The sequence below is a fragment of the Engraulis encrasicolus genome, chromosome 10 (assembly GCF_034702125.1).
Source record: "Engraulis encrasicolus isolate BLACKSEA-1 chromosome 10, IST_EnEncr_1.0, whole genome shotgun sequence".
Classification (NCBI taxonomy): domain Eukaryota; kingdom Metazoa; phylum Chordata; class Actinopteri; order Clupeiformes; family Engraulidae; genus Engraulis; species Engraulis encrasicolus.
The window spans coordinates 37,381,813-37,401,812 of record NC_085866.1 but is presented as its reverse complement, the minus strand read 5'-3'; the positions used below and the strand labels follow the sequence as shown (position 1 = coordinate 37,401,812).

Here is a 20,000-nt window from a genome sequence, read left to right as displayed (position 1 = left end):
ACCGAACCGTGATTTTTGTGTACCGTTACACCCCTACTTTATTTCATTACAAATGTTTTGATCCACCAGTGGGATCTTCTTCAGGCAATTAGAGCAATGGTCTAAGATCCCACCGGTGGATCAAAACGTTGTGCACACCCTAACCTCCAAAAACATCATGCCAACCTAGGAGTGTAAATAATAATCGATACTATGTATCAATGCATCGATCCTATGGCCGAGGATCGGATCGAATCGTATTGTATCATGGGGCATTCTGCAAAGAATCTAATCGCTGGCCCCTGCCCAGTGTCCTAGCTCCAAAACATAATATAAGTGGTAAAGTAATTGGAAAAAAACAAAACAAATCGAATCACATCATATCGTGGGGCATTCTTAAGTATCGAAAATAATCAAAATGCTGCCTCGATATTGAATCGTATCGTCATGGAGGTTGGGATTTACACCCCTTATGTCAAGAGTGTTAATAATAGCGTTATATGTACATTGATATACAACAAATGATGAGATGCAATAAAGAAGAGGGAGGAGGAGGAGGAGCAGGAGGAAGGGAGGCGCAGGCAAAGGAGGAGGCAGGAGAATAATGCGGAGGAAGTGTAATGGGATAGAGAGGTAGTGTTGTCAAATTAGCGACTTTGTCGCTAGATTTAGCGACTTTTTGCCGTCTAGTGCCTTTAGCGACTTTTAAAAACGTGCCTTTTCAGCAACAGGAAGATTGTTTTGTTTGAACATAATTGTAACTCTGCGCCGCCGTCAGAAGCGTTTCCCACTGTTAAGCTGGGCTGCAGGTTAGCTCTGGTCCCCAAAAAGTAGCTAACACTGTCCATTTCTATTATGAACATGTGGGCACGTTTTCTACAGATCATCGTGGTGTGCGTGACGCTGTGACGTCATACATAACGTCATGACGTCATCTAGCGACTTTTCAGCAAGCCAATAGCGACTTTGGCTGATTTTTTTAGCAACACTAGAGAGGTACTCACAGGGCACAGCGTGGCGGTACAGGTTGTCTCTGATGGTCTGCTGAAGGTCGTGGTCCGGAGAGGACTTGTGGAAGCGAAGACTCAGGAAGTGTTTTAGGTCCTTATTCAGACGGTGTCCTGTCAAGCCAAAAAAATATAGCACACACACAAACAAACAAATGGTGATTAGAAATCATAGCCTGTATATAGCCTTCGGTCAACAACAGCAGGTGCTCATTTCAGCACAAACACACAAATACATGGAGCCGTTTTGATGATGGAGACTAGCTGACTCCTGGCAGTCAGTGAACTGGACACAGTTACCAAAACAGTCTACATCACAGTCTGAGGAGGAAGTAGTTACAGAGGAAAACCAAGTCACGCGCCACACACCAAATGTATTGCCATTAGGAAGAAGGAATCCTTTACAATATGTCATATAGGTACAGTATGTTCAAATTTCACCAAATGCCTTTCGTCATATGTCACTTAAAGCCACGCTAGGTAGTTTGAGGTTGATGTAAGAGCCTCACTTAGTTTGTATGTCAATGATGTTCAGTGCAAATCTAGTCAAATAAAGCTGGCCTAGTTAGTGAGTGCTTATTTGTGTGCCTGTAATGTCTGTCTACAGCTGGTTTGGCGATTTTCGAGAAATATTCCAATAGGTGTCATTCATTTTCGAATGATGTTTTTGACAACAATTAGCATCCCTAGTTGCCATGCAAGGGAGCCGTGGTATTCTGATATTTGTGATTTATCTGCCTACGCAACCGAATTCTCTTTTGTGACTGGCTGATGGGGTTGCAATTATTCCGTGCTGCGTACGTTACCAGAGTTCTGAGCCGCCGCCTCGCCATTAATCTTGTATAACCGGTCACCTCGTCGGCCGTTAAGCTTATCCCTTAAGTTATGTATGCCTATGTGCAATGCAACAAACATTTCAGTCAGAATACAGCTCCATTTTCACACCTCATCAACAGTGCTGTATAGTGAGTTCAGGAACACAACCGTGGCAAAGCAATTTTAGTAGACATGAGTGTTCTAAATCTGGTTCAGGGCACCAAGGAGTAAACAAAACCAGTATGAACCACTAGTAGCTACATAGCAACGACATGTCCAGAGAGAAGCAGTCTGTCCAAGCAAAACAAAGCAAAACAAAACAAAATGCAACTTAACACAACACAACACAACACGACTCGCAGCTCTGAGTTACATTCTCCAGCAACGTTACCAGGTAGTGACGTTGGCCCAGTAGCAAGCCAGCCCCCCCACAGGTTCAGTGTGGGGGAGACACAAACATTTGTGCCTGGTAAACATAACAAACAGCCCAGCTCTGCCAGACAGGGCTCTGCCATTCTCACTCAACTCAACGCCGCCTGGGCTGTATTGAGTGCCAGTCTGGGATCCAGGGAGACACTAATGGCTCTGTGTGGCTCTGTGAGCTTCTTAATAGATGGAACCCGTAGCGTACTGTGTCCAGACTAGACTACAGCTCTCAGCTCTCTCTCTCTGTTAGACCCCTCAAAATGAAAACACAAACCATAAATGGCAGCACACTGTTATTCAGTGTTGATTGTTAATATTATACTGCGCTGTCAATATGTTGGTCCTAGAGAGAGCATGGATGGAGAGATGTATCAGCCAGTGAGGTAAGAGATCTTTGTTGGTTGTCCTGAGGTTGTCCTTTGACTGTGAGAACATGGCTACGTACACATTTCCATTAGCTGTTTCCATCTCGCTTGTGTCTTCAGTCTATCACTGTCCTCCCTCCTCTTTCTTCATCCCCCCTGTCACTGTCCTCCCCCTTGCTCCTTTCAACTCCCTCTCTCTCTCTCTCTCTCTCTCTCTCTCTCTCTCTCTCTCTCTCTCTCTCTGCATTGTATGCCACTACACACCGACAATGTGCTGTCAGGTACTGTAATAGTTACCTAGCAACCAACCAGCCAGCACAGACAACACTTCCTCAGGTCCAGGCTGGGCACCACTTCAAGTAAACCAGGGAAAAAAGCATACAGATAAAAGCTTACGAAACTGAAAGAGAGACTGAAATGAAGTCTCTCCGTTCAAACAGCATCTAAATAGTGTTTACTACCACAAACGCTTGCGTTATATCTTCCAGCTCCTGGGTTTTTTCAGCAGCTATGCAAATATAGTCGCTAGCCTATCTACTGTGTACAAATGACTGTTTGCTGTCCATCATTCACACCTCTGTTTGTGCCATTACGTTGGCCATTACGACCGTAAAGGACGCTATTTCCATCCATCTGACACCAACCACATCTGGGATTCTGCCAAAGCAAAATAAGGCTTAAAAGGAAGGATGCTACTGAGCACATCCCACGTACAGTGCTGTCAACCTGATTGGTTGGATTGTGTGTAGCATATGCACTTGTTAACATATTAGTCATTAAAGGGTTCTTTAAATGTGTGTGGATGAATTTTGTGAAGAGTCAAAACTCAATTTTGAAATATTGCATCATGTGAAAGGCTTATTCACATTGGAAATGGTTTCTCAGAACCTCAGATCATGAGGAGCTGTGTTAAATCTGCATAAAATGGTTCTTTAAATAACTCTTGCCTTGAAGGTTCTTTGAAGCGCTGGAAAAGGTTCTTTTATGACAGCACTATGAAGAGCTAGGAAGTGTGGGGCCCATTAGATATCTTTTTAGACTGTGTAAAAGAAGAAGCTTGTGATGACGATAAACTGAATGAGAAATTCAGTGTTTGTTCATCCATCCATACTGGTTGCAAAGCCTTCTAAGAAAATCATCAAGATGTTGCATAGTGTTTCTTTAACAAATATGTATGTGTGATATTTGTAAATGATGTAGAGTATATGCTGCGGAGTCCGAGGTAACTCAATTCCCTCCACTGCTACCACCACTACTACTACTCTACTACCTAAGCATTCTCTCTTCCTCCTCCAGAGTGTCTTCATTGTTTTGGTGTATGTGGGCGTGGCGGTGTTGAGCCCATTAGGGCTGGGGGGCCCAAACCCCCCAGTGACTCCCAGGAAGTGTGTGCCTGTTGTAGGTAAACAAGACTGATGGCCAAAGAGGCTCACTGCTGAGTGCCTATTGCCGTTGGCGAATTCCATAGGATGCACGGCCCCCCCAAGAGCCCCCTCTTTGCCACATTACTAGACTATCACATAACCTCTCGGATAGACAAACCAGAGACATCCACGCAGTATGTCAAGGGGCTAGTCAAGGTGGTCCAGTGTAGCTGATGACAGTTATCTCCAGGGGCAAAAAGACAGAGAATGTGCGCACATCAGTCATGCAGGGGCTGGACCAAACAGACGAAAACACCACAAGAAATGACAAAGGTCAACAACACTGATGATATTTAATGGTGGGTTACCATGAAACTTTGGGGGTGTTGATCAGTGATGCTTAACTTTATTATTTCTTTGCAATTACCCCCAGGGACACCGTTTGAAATTGAAAGCCTCCTGACACAACATTATTTCAGGGCCCAAACCATACCCATAACAGTACATTACATTAACATTACACTTAGCCAGGGGTAGTCCTAGGGCCAAGCTGCGCCAAAACTCAACCCCCGAGGACATCGCAAAAAATCGCCAATTAGCACTGTTAACAATGTTATTTCTGCTACCACGCTATTACAATAATAACATATTAGCGTTTTTATCAGCAGTTATTAGCTGACTTGTATCAATTTACAGGGTATTGGTTTCAGTGGATGGAGTAATGTGGGGTTAGGTGCCTTGCTATAGGGCACTTCAGCCATGCGAGTGGTTGAGAGAGCTAAGGATGGGATTCAAAACCCTCTGATCTTAAGACCCTAACAATTAGGCCACAGCTGCCCCCATACGTGTATCACATCAAAGTCCCCCTGTGTGTCCCATGGGAAGCCTTGAATTATGCTTCAAATGACCACCTATTACGGGTGCAAATCACAGCCTCCATGATGATACGATTCAATATTGATATCTTATTATTCGATGCAATGCTATTCGATTATTTTCGATACTTAAAGGGACACTGTGTGAGATTTTTAGTTGTTTATTTCCAGAATTCATGCTACCCATTCACTAATGTTACCTTTTTCATGAATATTTACCACCACCATGAATTTCTAAATATTCATTATGACTGGAAAAATTGCACTTTTCATAAATGAAAAGGGGGATCTTCTCCATGGTCCGCCATTTTGAATTTCCAGAAATAGCCTTTTTTAGCTGCAAAAATGACTGTACTTGGGCCATACTAGAAAATATTAGTTTATTACTTAGTAAACTATAATGAAAAGGTCAAATTTGGCAATAGGTTTCAATGAGCAGCATAGTTGCAGTACCTTTTTTGACCATTTCCTGCACAGTGTCCCTTTAAGAATGCCCAACGATACGATGCAATTCGATTCAATCATTAGATAATATTGCGGTATATTGATATATTTTGATTATCATTTACACCCCTACCACCTATAGTTCTTTTCCTTAGTAGTGAACCATGGAGATGGGTGCTAAGTGTTTGTATGGGCCACGGATCTTGCAACCCCATAACCCCATAACTAAAACAAACACACAAGGTCACAAAAAGCATGACACAAAAGTCTAGAGCACACCTGTATTAGCATGTTGTCCATGTCAAATGCAACACAACATAGCCACATGGTATGACAAGAGGGCCAATTAAGGCCACAGTGTGTGATATAATATTATTATATGTCACATTCGCACTGCTTTTTATAGTTACAGGCAGCAGTGAGAAAGAGAGAAAGAGCAATTAGAACGAATGAGTGAAAGAGGGGGGAGGAGAGAGAGAGAGAGACAGAAAGAGATAAAGAGACAGACAGACAGACAGATAGGCAGGAGAGAGGGAGCAAAGAGGGAGAGAGAGAAAGAGCAGGAGGATGATGAAGATTGAAGATGATTGAATCAAGCAGAAATTCAGGATGTGGAAGACTCACATTCATTGAAGCATGACTGTATATTTGTGTGTATCTGTGGAAGGCGTAAGTGTGTGCTTATACAGTATATCTGCTTACATGCCTGCCCTCATTTCTTGTGTGTTTGCGTGCATGTGTGTATGTGTGTGCGTGCGTGTGCGTGTGCGTGTGCGTGTGCGTGTGTGTGTGTGTGTATGTTTTGGTGTGTGTGTGTGTATGTATGTGTGTGTGTGTATGTGTTCGTGTGTGTGTGTGTATGTGTTTGCGTGTGTATGTGTGTGTATGTGAATGTGTGTGTGTGTGCTGCGTGTCTGTCTGCGTGCGTGCGGGTACCTCAGCACCACAGGTGCAGATTAGCAGGCATGGACTGTGTCACATTAAATCAATCTGCCCATCAAATATGTAATATTTTCCCAGAGTCCCCCAGTGTGCCTGGGGAGCAGTGTGTGTGTGTGTGTGTGTGTGTGTGTGTGTGTGTGTGTGTGTGTGTGTGTGTGTGTGTGTGTGTGTGTGTGTGTGTGTGTGTGTGTGTGTGTGTGTGTTTGTGTGTGTGTGTGTCTGTGCCTGTGTGTACCTTTGCATGTGTGCCTGCTTGCGTGTGTGCGTGTGTGCTTGCATGTGTGAGTGTGTGTGTGTGTGTGTATATACATGCCTGCATGTATGTGTGTGTGTGTGTGTGTGTGTGTGTGTGTGTGTGTGTGTGTGTGTGTGTGTGTGTGTGTGTGTGTGTGTGTGTGTGTGTGTGTGTGTGTGTGTGTGTGTGTGACTGTGTGTGTGTATGTGTGCGTGCGTGCGTGTGTGTGAGAGAGAGTGTGTGTACTGTATGCCTGGGGAGCAGAGTGTGTGTAGCCTCTGATCTGGTGCAAGGCTCCCTGTAAGTCAGCACACACACACATGCTGAGGTGGAACTCTCACCACATGCATAATATACACAGCCTCTACCACTCACTGCAACACACACACACTCACATGCACACACACATGCACAGGTACAGGCACATACATAGAAGACACACACACACACACACACACACACACACACACACACACACACACACACACACACACACACACACACACACACACACACACACACATATATATAAACACACATACAGTACATGTATGGAGACAGAGAGAGGGGGTGAGAGAGAGAGAAAGAGAGATGTTAAGATGAGGATGAATTCAAATGGCATTGCTAAATAGAAACAAATGTACTGCGCAAATTCACAGACCGTGCCAGCATACCCACGGATACTGACACAGAGACACAAACACAAATGCAGAAAACAGACATGTACATGTACGTGTACGTGTACGTGTACATGTACATGTACACACACACACACACACACACACACACACACACACACACACACACACACACACACACACACACACACACACACACACACACACACACACACACACACACACACAAACAGACACACACGCACACACGCACACACACACACACCAAATTCACTACAGAGTGAGTTATACAGCATAATAAACAGAACAGAGTGAACTTGCAGACAACTGTTCATGAGGGCAGATGGATGGACAGACATCCATCACTGGATAGAAGAAAAGGGATACACAAGCAACAATAAACTCCCTTACATTTTTTCTCGATTGGTTTGGTTAATTTCTTGAAAGTGAGATGACATTCCTATAACCATTGGGTCATTTGGCCAAACATTCTTACACTTCTTCACAACAGTTCAGATAACTAGCAAAATGTCATATACCTCCCAAAACAGCTCATTCTTGCATCAGCACTAAACCCTCTCCCACATAAATAGTCAGTACCATAAAAATGGCATATATCCTTCTCAATTGGTTTGGCTCATTTGCATTCATTTAGTCATTCTGTCAAAATAAACTGGACGGTTCAGCATAACCCCATGGATCCTCATCACTTGCTCATATCACTCCAAAAACAGTTTACCCGTGTGTCAAAACTAAATTCCTTCCACAGAATGCCGTTTGAAAAAATGTCAAGAAATTAGTCAAATAACAGAGGAAACTGTAGTATAAATTATTTTCTACAAACTAGTAAAGTTACAATACCATCTGGCCTGTTGAACACTGTCATGAATTTACCATTTACAGTAAAGACATTCTTGAAATATTATGTCCTTGACTGTTTTGAATATTGTGTAGACTACTTTGCACATGATGACTCACACAATGAAATCATGCTGACATTGTTTAGGAGAGGGCAACCATTAGACTGAGAATTGTCTAATTCGTTTAGATGAGACAGGTCAATTTATTTGGAAAATGTGCTAAATGTATGCTCAATGTGTCAACTGTAGGGTACTTGTATATAGCCATCTGCCGAGATGTACTAAACATTTGAGACATGTACAAAGCATTTGAAATTTGATGAAAGCAATGAAAAATGCCATTCTGTTGTGGGAAATTGTAAGTTGGTTTGGAGATTTGCCCTTGTTGTTTTGAGAATGTCATCTCAGTTTTGAGAAATGAGCCAAACCAATCGAGAAAAACTGTAAAATAACCCACACACACGCGCAGATGCATGTACGCCCGAACACACGCATGCATGCACACACACACACTTTTGCACACAACCGTGCGTACACACGCACGCACACACGCACGCACACACGGACGCATGCACACACGCACGCACGCACGCACGCGCACACACACACACACACACACACGCACACACGCACACTATCACAATATAAGCTAGGAATATTGAGACAGCAACAAAAAATTTAAAAGGTCAATATTACATGGAGTTGAAAGTAGAGGATCATGGAAGAGTGGAGAAAACGGATAAAAAGAGAGAGTGATAAATTGAGAGTGAGAGAGAGAGAGAGGGATAGAGAGAAAGAGATACTCAGGTTTGGGCAGAAAAGGGTTTAACCCAAATAAAACTGGATTATACATACTCTCTGACTGGCTTCCAAAGCGTGCACATGCACACACGCACACAAACACACACACACACACACACACACACACACACACACACACACACACACACACACACACACACACACACACACACACACACACACACACACACACACACACACACACACTGCTCTGTACAGACACATGAATGCACCCTCCTCCCTGCAACCCCCTCCCCATCCACCCCACAAAACACACACACACACAGGCCGTACTATCACAAAGCCTGGCATTCGCACGCACACACACACTATCACACTCCCTGGCAGACACACACTGTACACGCACACTGAATTGACACATATTGACACACACACACACAGACACACACACAGACACACACACAGACACACACAGACACACACACACACACACACACAATAGTGCCTCCGGTAAGTGTTACATAAGTGTGAATCTAGTTAGGCATCCCTCTCATTGGCAGTGGTGGGGAACGATGGAACCATTCAGCAAATTTAATGTTAAATGGTACAGGCGGCAGATACACACACATGTATGCACGCACACACGCACGCACGCACGCACGCACACACACACACACACCTGTCCAAATTAAACACACAACATACTCTCGCACACACATAGCCACACACCTACATATATATGCATGCACTCACACTCACTCTCACAGCAAAACCCCTACAGATATCTGTTTTTTTGCACTTGCATATACTACACTACACATACTATGCTGATTCAGCAATTCGTTTAGACTACTGATTTGATGCACAAGCAGATAGAGAATACAGAGAGAGAGAGACAGAGAGACAGACGGAGAGAGAGAGAGAGAGAGAGAGAGAGAGAGAGAGAGAGAGAGAGAGAGAGAGAGAGAGAGAGAGAGAGAGAGAGAGAAATACGGACACAAACACAGAACAAACAAACAAAGAAGATAGATAAAATGAAAGAACCATTTGAAGGCTTCAGACACCGTCTGATGCAGGGAAACTTCCAGACCCAGTTACTGTAAAGACCCCCCTCAACATGCAGCAACAACCGCCACACCTACAATGGCCGACTTGGTGTGCCACTTCTGCCCTTATATTAGTGAGCGGCAGCCATTAGATGAGTGGCAGGGGCAGGCCATCAGGCACATTGCTGCTGATACAGATGCTGAGGCTGTAAGTAAGACCACCTTCAACATACTGTAGGCCTACAGTAAGAACCGCCACACCTGCAATGGCTGACTTGGTGTGCCACTTCTGCCCTCAGCGGCAGCCATTAGAAGAGAGGCAATGGCAGGCCATCAGGCACAGTGATGCTGATACTGATGTTGATGCTGAGGCTGGGGGATGGCTGCTGAGCTTATTCTGGCTAAGCTGTGAAGAGCACCATCACAGATTACAGCACTGCCACTGGGCTCCATTAGGTTAGGTCAAGAGAGCGCTCTGTGCACACACCCACACATACACATACGCATACTCACACTCTCTCTCTCTCCCTCTCTCTCTCTCCCTCCCTCTCCCCCCTCTCTCTCCCTCTCTCTCACACACACACACACACACACACACACACACACACACACACACACACACACACACACACACACACACACACACACAAAAACATACACACACACACACACACACAAAAACATACACACACACACACACACACGCCCACACACACATGTGCACAGTCACAGTCACATTCACACACACACACACAAAATACATTCACAGGGACACAGAGGACACTGTCCTACAGCTGGAAAGAGAGGGAGAGACAGATAGAGAGAGAGATGGGGGAGAGAGAGAGAGAGAGAGAGAGAGAGAGAGAGAGAGAGAGAGAGATGGCGAGAGAAATCTAATCATTCTTTTTGATTAAAAAAAATCTCTTTTATTGCCGAGTCAATCTGCGGCCGGCTATTGTGTGGGGCTACGTGACGCGTGTGTCTAAGCGCCTGAGCGTGTGTGTGTGTGTGTGTGTGTGTGTGTGTGTGTGTGTGTGTGTGTGTGTGTGTGTGTGTGTGTGTGTGTGTGTGTGTGTGTGTGTGTGTGTGTGTGTGTGTGTGTGTGTGTGTGGCAGGGAGCATGTGATCCTCTCAGCTGTTTGGTATTCTAGTGGAGTGTTGCAGCTCAACAGTGCCCTCTGTGTGTGTGTTTGTGAGAGCATTTCCTTCTGTGTGTGTGTGTGTGTGTTTGTGTGTGCGTGCGTGTGTGTGTGTGTGAGAGAGAGAGAGAGAGAGAGAGAGAGAGAGAGAGAGAGAGAGAGAGAGAGAGAGAGAGAGAGATGTGAGGTGTGTGTGTGTGTGTGTGTGTGTGTGTGTGTGTGTGTGTGTGTGTGTGTGTGTGTGTGTGTGTGTGTGTGTGTGTGTGTGTGTGTGTGTGTGTGTGTTTGTGTCTGTGTGTTCAACTGTTGATGTTTTAATATGCGCGTGAGCATACATAGTGGAAGGCACATGTGTGCTGTGTGTGTGTGTGTGAGAGAGAGAGAGAGAGAGAGAGAGAGAGAGAGAGAGAGAGAGAGAGAGAGATGGGAGAGACATTCCCGGTAACCTGAAGTAGGGATTCCTCGTAACCTACAGGTTACGGAGAATCCCTATTAGGGATTCCTTGTATCTTTTTAGAGATTGATAGGGATTCCCGTAACCTGAAATAGGGATTCCCGTAACTTTTTAGGGATTCCCGTAACTAGTAGGGATTCCGTAACTACTAATAGGGATTCCCGTAACCTATGCCCAGGGATATAGTTGTTTCTGGTGTTGCTATTATTATTATGTATAGTGGGGTAAAAAGGTATTTAGTCAACCACTAATGATCATTCTTCCAAAAGTGGGTTGCTGAGGTCAACATGTTTTAGGGAGCATCTCAAGTATTCCAACTTCTAGGTACCTAAAACTATACATTTTCCGAAAGCTCTTGGTGTGTAGATGCCATGTAATGTATGCAAAGCTATCTATCACCCTTCTAAATGTTAATTACGCGTCAATGTCTTTCCTAACCGGGCTTTGCATGCTGACTAAGTGAATTCAAAGCCAAAATGTCTTAGGGGGCAACTCAAGTATTCCAACATCTAGGTACCTAAAACTATACATTTTCTGAAAGCTCTTGGTGTGTAGATGCCATGTGATGTATGCAAAGCCATGTCTCACCCTTCTATATGTCAATTATCCGTCAAGGTCTTAGGTAACTGGGCTTCGCATGCTGACTAACACAACTCAAAGCCAATATGTTTTAAGGGGCAACTCAAGTATTCCAACATCTAGGTACCTATAACTAAACATTTTCTGAAAGCTCCTGGTGTGTAGATGCCATTTAATGTATGCAAAGCCATGTATCACCCTTCTACATGTTAATTACTCGTAAATGTCTTTACTAACCGGGCTTTGCACGCCGACTAAGTGAACTCAAAGCCAATATGTTTTAGCGGGCAACTCAAGTATTCCAACATCTATGTACCTAAAACTATACATTTTCTGAAAGCTCTTGGTGAGTAGGTGCCATTTAATGTAGACAAAGCCACATACCACCCTTCTACATGTTAATTACGTATCAATGTCTTTACTAACAGGGCTTCGCATGCCGACTAAGTGAACTCAAAGCCAATATGTTTTAGGGGCAACTAAAGTCTTCCAACATCTACGTACCAGGCTTGTACGAAATTCCGAATGGAAAGAATTTCAATTAAAAGTAATTCCATAATACGAACAATAGGTGGTGGTGTTCTATGTACTTTCAATGGGTGGTGTTGATTAAATTCAAAGAAATTCAAGGTAATGGCACCACCTTGTGTTCGTATTATGACATTATTCTGAATTGAAATTCTTTCCATTCGGAATTTCGTACAAGCCTGCTACGTACCTAAAACTATACATTTTCTGAAAGCTCTTGGTTAGTAGATGCCATGTAATGTATGCAAAGCCATGTCCCAGCCTGCTACATGTCAATTATGCATCAAGATCTTTAGTAACCGGGCTTCGCATGCCGATTGAGTTAAGACTCGAAGCCAAAATGTCTTAGGGGTAGGGCTGGGCGGTTTTTGAAAAAATGTGCATCACGGTTTTCTTGATGAAAATTGATATCACGGTTTTCTGCACGGTTTTTTTTAAATAATCGGCGATTTTCCCTCAGAAAAAAACTGAAATTAAATTTTATATTGAGATAAAATCACGAATTTAAATTCATCTCCATTTCTATTTCATCATTTTTTACACTTGAAGCACTTAAAACACTTTAAGTTCCCTTTCAAGGAAAAAGGGTAAATAAATTACTATAAGCAGCTGCTTATTTCTCGTTCTACATCTAGCAACACTAATTGCTTAGTTCTCGTTGTACACCTGGCAGCACAGATCACTAGGTCCGGCATGTTGACTAGCTTGACTAGCAAGTAAACACAGTGGGACAGAAACGAAACAGACTGAAGAGAAAACAAACGGATTTACTTGACATTGTGTGAATATTTTCTTTGAATTAAAGGCCAAATCTAACGTAGAAGGTATTTTGTCAGGTACTTTGTGTCATATGACGATGTATTTCACTCCTATTTTGCTCCCAAATCATTTCAAACAGCAATGTAGCAATGTATCTTGTCTGACCATTGCCTTTTGTAAGCTAGGCTAATTTAGCCTCTATGGCAAAACTAATAAGCAGCCTTAACAGCAGTCCTGCACACACAGTTGGGATGGTAATTACATACAGTTAAGAATCTGAGAACTGTTGTAGCCTATTAGAATAGCCTTTAATTTGACTTTGTGAGATCAAATGTAGGCTAAGTTAATTGAAATGTTCATTATGATTCATCCATGCCATGTGGGTTCTTCATTATGCTTCACTCTCACCAGCTTCTTTAGCGCGATTAACCAATTATTTGTATTGCTTCAATCAACATCTTTTGTTGTGTTGTGTTGTGTTGTGTTGACATTCCCTAGTAGAAAAGCAGCAGTTGACTTATATAGCAGAGTTGAAATGAAATGTGACACGAAGTATGAAGTTCACGCACATAGCCTAGTATGAACAACAACAACAACAAGAACAACAACAACAAAAAATGTCTCTCATCAAAAAGAGAACCTTGTGTAGGTGAAACCGAGATCATGTTTTTTTTAAACAGTATACCGCCCAGCTCTACTTAGGGGGCAACTCAAGTATTCCAGCATCTAGGTACCTATAACTATACATTTTCTGAAAGCTCCTGGTGTGTAGATACCTTTTAATGTATGCAAAGCCATGTACCACCCTTCTACATGTTAATTACACGTCAATGTCTTTACTAACCGGGCTTCAAACGCCGACAAAGTGAATTCAAAGCCAATATGTCTTAGGGGGAAACTGAAGTATTCCAACATCTGGGTACCTAAAACTAAACATTTACCAAAAGCTCCTGGTGTGTAGATGCCATTTAATGTATGCAAAGCCATGTACCAACCTTCTATATGTCAATTAACCGTCAATGTCTTTACTAACCGTGCTTCACACGCCGACTAAGTGAACTCAAAGCCAATATGGTGTAGGGGCAACTCAAGTATTCCAACATATAAGTACCTAAAACTATGCAAAGCCATGTATCACCCTTCTACATGTATATGTCAATTAACTGTAAAGGTCTTCGGTAACCTGGCTTCGCATGCTGACTAACTCAACTCAAAACCAATATGTTTTAGGGGGCCACTCAAGTATTCCAACTTCTAGGTACCTAAAACTATTCATTTTCTGAAAGATCCTGGTGTGTAGATACCTTTTAATGTATGCAAAGCCATGTGCCACCATTCTACATGTTAATTACGTGTCACTGTCTTTACTAACCGGGCTTCGCATGCCGACTAACTCAACTCAAAACCAATATGTTTTAGGGGGCAACTCAAGTATTCCAACATCGGTATCCGGGCTTCGCATGCTGACTAACTCAACTCAAAGCCAAAATGTTTTAGGGGGCAACTCAAGTATTCCAACATCTAGGTACCTAAAATTATACATTTTCTGAAAGCTCCTGGTGTGTAGATACATTTTAATGTATGCAAAGCCATGTGCCACCCTTCTACATGTTAATTACGTGTCAATGTCTTTACTAACCGGGCTTCGCATGCCGACTAAGTGAACTCAAAGTCAATATGTTTTAGGGGGCAACTCAAGTATTACAACATCTAGGTACCTACAACTATACATTTCCTTTAAGCCCTTGTTGTGTAGATGCCATTTAATGTAGGCAAAGCCGTGTACATGTTAGTTACGCGCCAATGTCTTTACTAACCGGGCCTCACATGCCGACAAAGTTAATTCAAAGCCAATTTGTCTTAGGGAGCAACTCAAGTATTCCAACATCTAGGTACCTATAACTATACATTTTCTGAAAGCAACTGCTGTGTAGATGCCTTTTAATGTATGCAAAGCCATGTACCACCCTTTTACATGTTAATTACAAGTCAATGTCTTTAATAACCGGGCTTTGCATGCCGACTAACTGAACTCAAAGACAATATGTTTTAGGGGGCAACTCAAGTATTCCAACATCTAGGTACCTACAACTATACATTTTTGAAAGCTCTTGGTATGTACATGTCATTTAATGTAGGCAAAGCCATGTCACACTCTTCTACATGTTAATCACGCATCAATGTCTTTATTGTTAAGTGAAATGAAGTGAAGTTTCCCAACTTCTACATGTCAATTATGCTACACTGTCTTTACTAACTGGGTGTCATATACATAGTTGTTTATTTCATGTCCAGAATATTTTGGAGGTTATTTCTGCACCACCTACCCATGTTTGTCATACTGACTCTGAGGACGACGTAAAAATGTCAAAGGGTAGTCTTGGTACTTGCTTTAAAGCATAAATTACTTTCCACATCTGAAGATGTTCAGGTTAATTCCTTCAATACTTAGACTCTCCATCTCTTCATCCTGTGCATGCAGTGCATCAAACCTGCTGCAAAATGCACATAGCAAGCGCCACTTGTTAAAAAGTTCCCAGTACAGCAGTGAGGAGGGGGACAGTCACCTCCTTACAAGCTGGTTGAACACTGAAATGGAATTTCTTTGAGAAATTACACTGAGTGCACCATAATATCCATCCTCTCTTCAAATTACATGTTTGCTAACTAGTAATCGAACAATAATTAAAAGTCCATTCGACAAAATTGACTTCCAAACATTTTTGCATCTTGTCTCCATTTGTTTTGCTATCAAATAGGGATTCCTCGTAACCTCTAGGAAAAGTCAAATGAGAAAAGGTCAATTGAGAAAAAATGTGTCTCTGTATCGTCTTTATACATACCAATCCATCATATCATTGCCAGTCACAACATGATTTTGCAATGTTTTTTAGTCCAACTGTTCTGGTTTAATAGATAGAAACCCTAGCTGAGGTTACGGGAATCCCTATTTTTTAGGAAAATAATTATTGAAACCTAATATATCAACTACAATCACTAATTGTATGCACATACAAATAAAAGTGAGGTCATCTTTCAACTGTCTACTAATAAAAGAAACAATAAACTCTGCTTTAAGTGTGCCTTTTTTCATTGATAACAGTACGTTACGAGGAATCCCTATTTCCACTTTTTTTGTAATTACAACAGGCAAAAGACATAATATGCCCATATGTCTCACATATATTTCATCTTTGATATCCATGCTATGTTTATGAAATGTTTTTCCTCGCATAACTTGCATCGATAAGAAGTTTTAAGGGCAAATTTGAAAAAGTAAAAACGAGGATTCCCGTAACCTGACCACCAACACATGAAAAATTAATATCTCCAAATCTAACCACTGAAAAATGATGAAATTCAGTTTCCTAAACCATAATGGCCCTAGAATAATACATGTAAAAAATTGGACTTCTGTGATGAAAGCAAAACAAATTTTGTCCATGATATTTTTTTGCTGAGACTAACACAGTAGGCGGTCTTGGACTCATGAACCCTCACCCGACTTTTTCTTCCAAATTTGTCATTTTTTTTGTTTTTTAGAGAGAATTCAAGGAGAACAGTTGTTAAATATTTTATTCTGCCGTTAGCTTTCCAAAGCTCCTGAAAGCGTGCTATTCTCTCTTACCAGTGAGGCTGCAAGCAATAGGGATTCCTCGTAACTTGGGCAGTCTCTAAATGCTCCTCAATTCTCTGCCATGTGTTTTTTGCCATGTAAAATCAAATAATCTGAATGGGCATGGAGTGCAGTTGCCATGGGTTAGAGTGAAATTGCATTTTTTGAATGAGAATGGGCACAATGTCTCTAAAATGACATAGGTTATGAGGAATCCCTTTCTCTCCCATATAGAGAGAGAGAGAGAGAGAGAGAGAGAGAGAGAGAGAGAGAGAGAGAGAGAGAGAGAGAGAGAGAGAGTGTGTGTGTGTGTATGTGTTAGCTCAACACTGCCCTCTGTGTTCCTCTGTACACACACACAGTTTGCTCTGCTTCCACTGGCCCCATCTCCATAGCAACCCACTGCCTTTGGCCAATCAGACAAGGGATTCTGTGTGGTCTGAGAGCACTGCTACCACCTGCTGGTCAAATGAAGAATTACAATAACAAGCCAGCCATCATCACTACTGTACATTGCACATGTATACATGTCTATGATGACAGCGCACGCACGCACGCATGCACACACACACAAACAAGGTTTTTTTGTTTGTTAGTTTACAATCAGAGTGAGGGAGAGATTTAGTAAAAAGAGAACAAGAGCCACGTCTTCATTGTAAAGAATCACTAACAATCACACTCATACACACGACACACACAACCTAAAACCACGCCACTGAGATTTTTTGGTTTTTAATAAGAAAACTGATGTGGGAGTGATCCTCACATATTCAATCGCACACAAAAACACAGATAAGAATGGAGATTTTTTTTGTTTGTTTTCAGTGAATAAAAACAAACAATAAAGGAGAAAGTGAAGTCAAATGGTTAAAAAGAGAAGAGGTGCGTGTGGTACAATATCCGCCATATCATGCCCTGGCTATTGAATTAATTAATCTCCTCCATGTCTTCCAGATCATGGGTGTCAGACGTGCCACACTCCCAAGGCTGACCTGGGGTCCGTATCTCGAAAGCGTCTTTGCTAACGACGGTAGCAACGTCCTTCATAGGAGCGACTCAACTCTCTCTCGACAGCGACGCTCACCACTAAATCCAAGGGAATGGTAAGACGGTCTTAAGACGGTTAGCAACGACAAGAATCGAGAAACGGACCCCTGATCAGTGCCGAGGTGACCTGAACCTGTGGAGTATGACCAGACCAGATGCCCCTCTGACACACATATGTGACACATAGGATATGTGAACACATACGCACGCACGCACGCACGCAGAGTTTTATGAATTTTACATACAGAGCCACTTCTCTCTCTTGCACTAGCACTATTGTTTATAATTAACGATTATGGTTGGGATGACCCCACAAAAACAGGCGCACCCACACACGCACACACACACACAAGGACATGCTAACCCTTCAGGTGTGTCTGGTTCTATTGTGCAATCCACAATACCATTGAGTGATTTTGGACTGGATGTGGAAGCACTATCAATATGTGTGTGTGTGTGTCTGCGTGTGCGTGTGCGTGTGCGTGCGTGCGTGCGTGCGTGCGTGCGTGCGTGCGTGCGTGCGTGCGTGCGTGCGCGAGAGAGAGAGAGAGAGAGAGAGAGAGAGAGAGAGAGAGAGAGAGAGAGAGAGAGAGAGAGAGAGAGAGAGAGAGAGAGAGAGAGAGAGAGAGAGAGAGAGAGAGAGAGAGAGAGACTCCAGTGTGTACGTGACTTAAGTGCACAGCTCACATTCTTTCTGTGTCCTGGTTTCAGAAAAAGATTACGAATAACAAATGATAAAATGAATATACTGTAGGTGGTCTATTGCATATGGATATTGCAGTAATGGACAAGTAAAACACAAAAATATTTACATGTATGATCAGTCAAATTTCACACAGATACAGTATATAATATAAATATGAGATGTGAAAGTCATGGATAAGGATTTGTGATAGAAAATACAGTTCAACAAACAAAATATATTAAGTACAAAATCATAATTGTGATGTGAACACTGTAAATTTGTCATAGAAAAGGTGTAGTCCCGATTGTAATTCTTGTTTTCTTTATTTAGTGTGTTAGCATAGACACACTGGCAGACGTTTCGGCCTAAGCCCTCTTCCAGGGAGTTGAGTGCACTTTCAAAAACCTGTATTTTTACTGTATTTTAACAGTAAATCATGAGATGGAGCAAGTCCAGTATGTTGGCCATGTTTGCATCATCCTCCATCAGGAGAACTCTTCTGACAACCCTGCATCCAAGTCAGCATGTATACATATCAATAATTGAAGACATGGATGCACTCTTCAGCCTCGCCTCTCTACATGGCACTTCAATGCCAGTGGTGTGTGTGTGTGGGGGGGGGTGGAGAGAGAGAGAGAGAGAGTATGTTTGTGGGTGCATGTGTGTGCGTAAGTTTCTGCATGTTTGTGCATTTGCGAGCATGTGTGTGTGCACATGCATGCGCCTGTGTGTATGTTTGCACTTGCATGTGTGTGTGTGTGTGTCTGATGGACCTTAGATTGGAGCAGTGTAGGGTTTCCACTTTTCATCTCACTAATGACATTCCAGAGAGAGAGAGAGAGAGAGAGAGAGAGAGAGAGAGAGGGGGGGAGGGAGAGGGAGAGAGACCAAGACCTATGTGGAATAATGGTGTGTGTATCTATGTGTATCTGAGCTATTGTGTCTGTCCATGTGTGTGTGCAAGTGTGTGTGCAAGTGTGTGTGTGTGTGCAAGTGTGTGTGTGTGTGTGTGTGTGTGTGTGTGTGTGTGTGTGTGTGTGTGTGTGTGTGTGTGTGTGTGTGTGTGTGTGTATCTACTGTATGTGTGTTATCTGCACGTGTGTGTGTGTGTGTGTGTGTGTGTGTGTGTGTGTGTGTGTGTGTGTGTGTGTGTGTGTGTGTGTGTGTGTGTGTGTGTGTGTGTGTGTGTGTGTGTGTGTGTGTGTGTGTGTGTGTGTGTGTGTGTGTGTGTGTGTGTGTGTGTGAGTATGGTCTGAAGGCCCAGGCTTTGTGCTGTGTGTGCCAGAGCAGTGAAGCACCTCAGTACCTCCCTGAGACCTGCACTCAACACCCTCCTCACATTACACACCAGGGACCCACAGACCACAGCAGAGAGGAGGGGAAGAGAAGAGAAGAGAAGAGAAGAGAAGAGAAGAGAAGAGAAGAGAAGAGAAG

At 42.8% G+C, this 20,000-nt stretch overlaps 1 protein-coding gene across 15 annotated transcripts in view; it reads right to left on the bottom strand.

Annotated features, from left to right (window-relative positions):
• Window positions 1-20,000, bottom strand: part of LOC134457044 (membrane-associated guanylate kinase, WW and PDZ domain-containing protein 1-like) — a 230,339-nt gene that overhangs the window by 148,643 nt on the left and 61,696 nt on the right. For all 15 annotated transcript variants that reach the window (XM_063208788.1, XM_063208789.1, XM_063208797.1 and 12 more), the window contains exon 2: window positions 984-1,100. In XM_063208788.1, coding sequence (XP_063064858.1) covers window positions 984-1,100 — 117 coding nt within the window. The remainder of the gene's footprint in view (window positions 1-983; window positions 1,101-20,000) is intronic.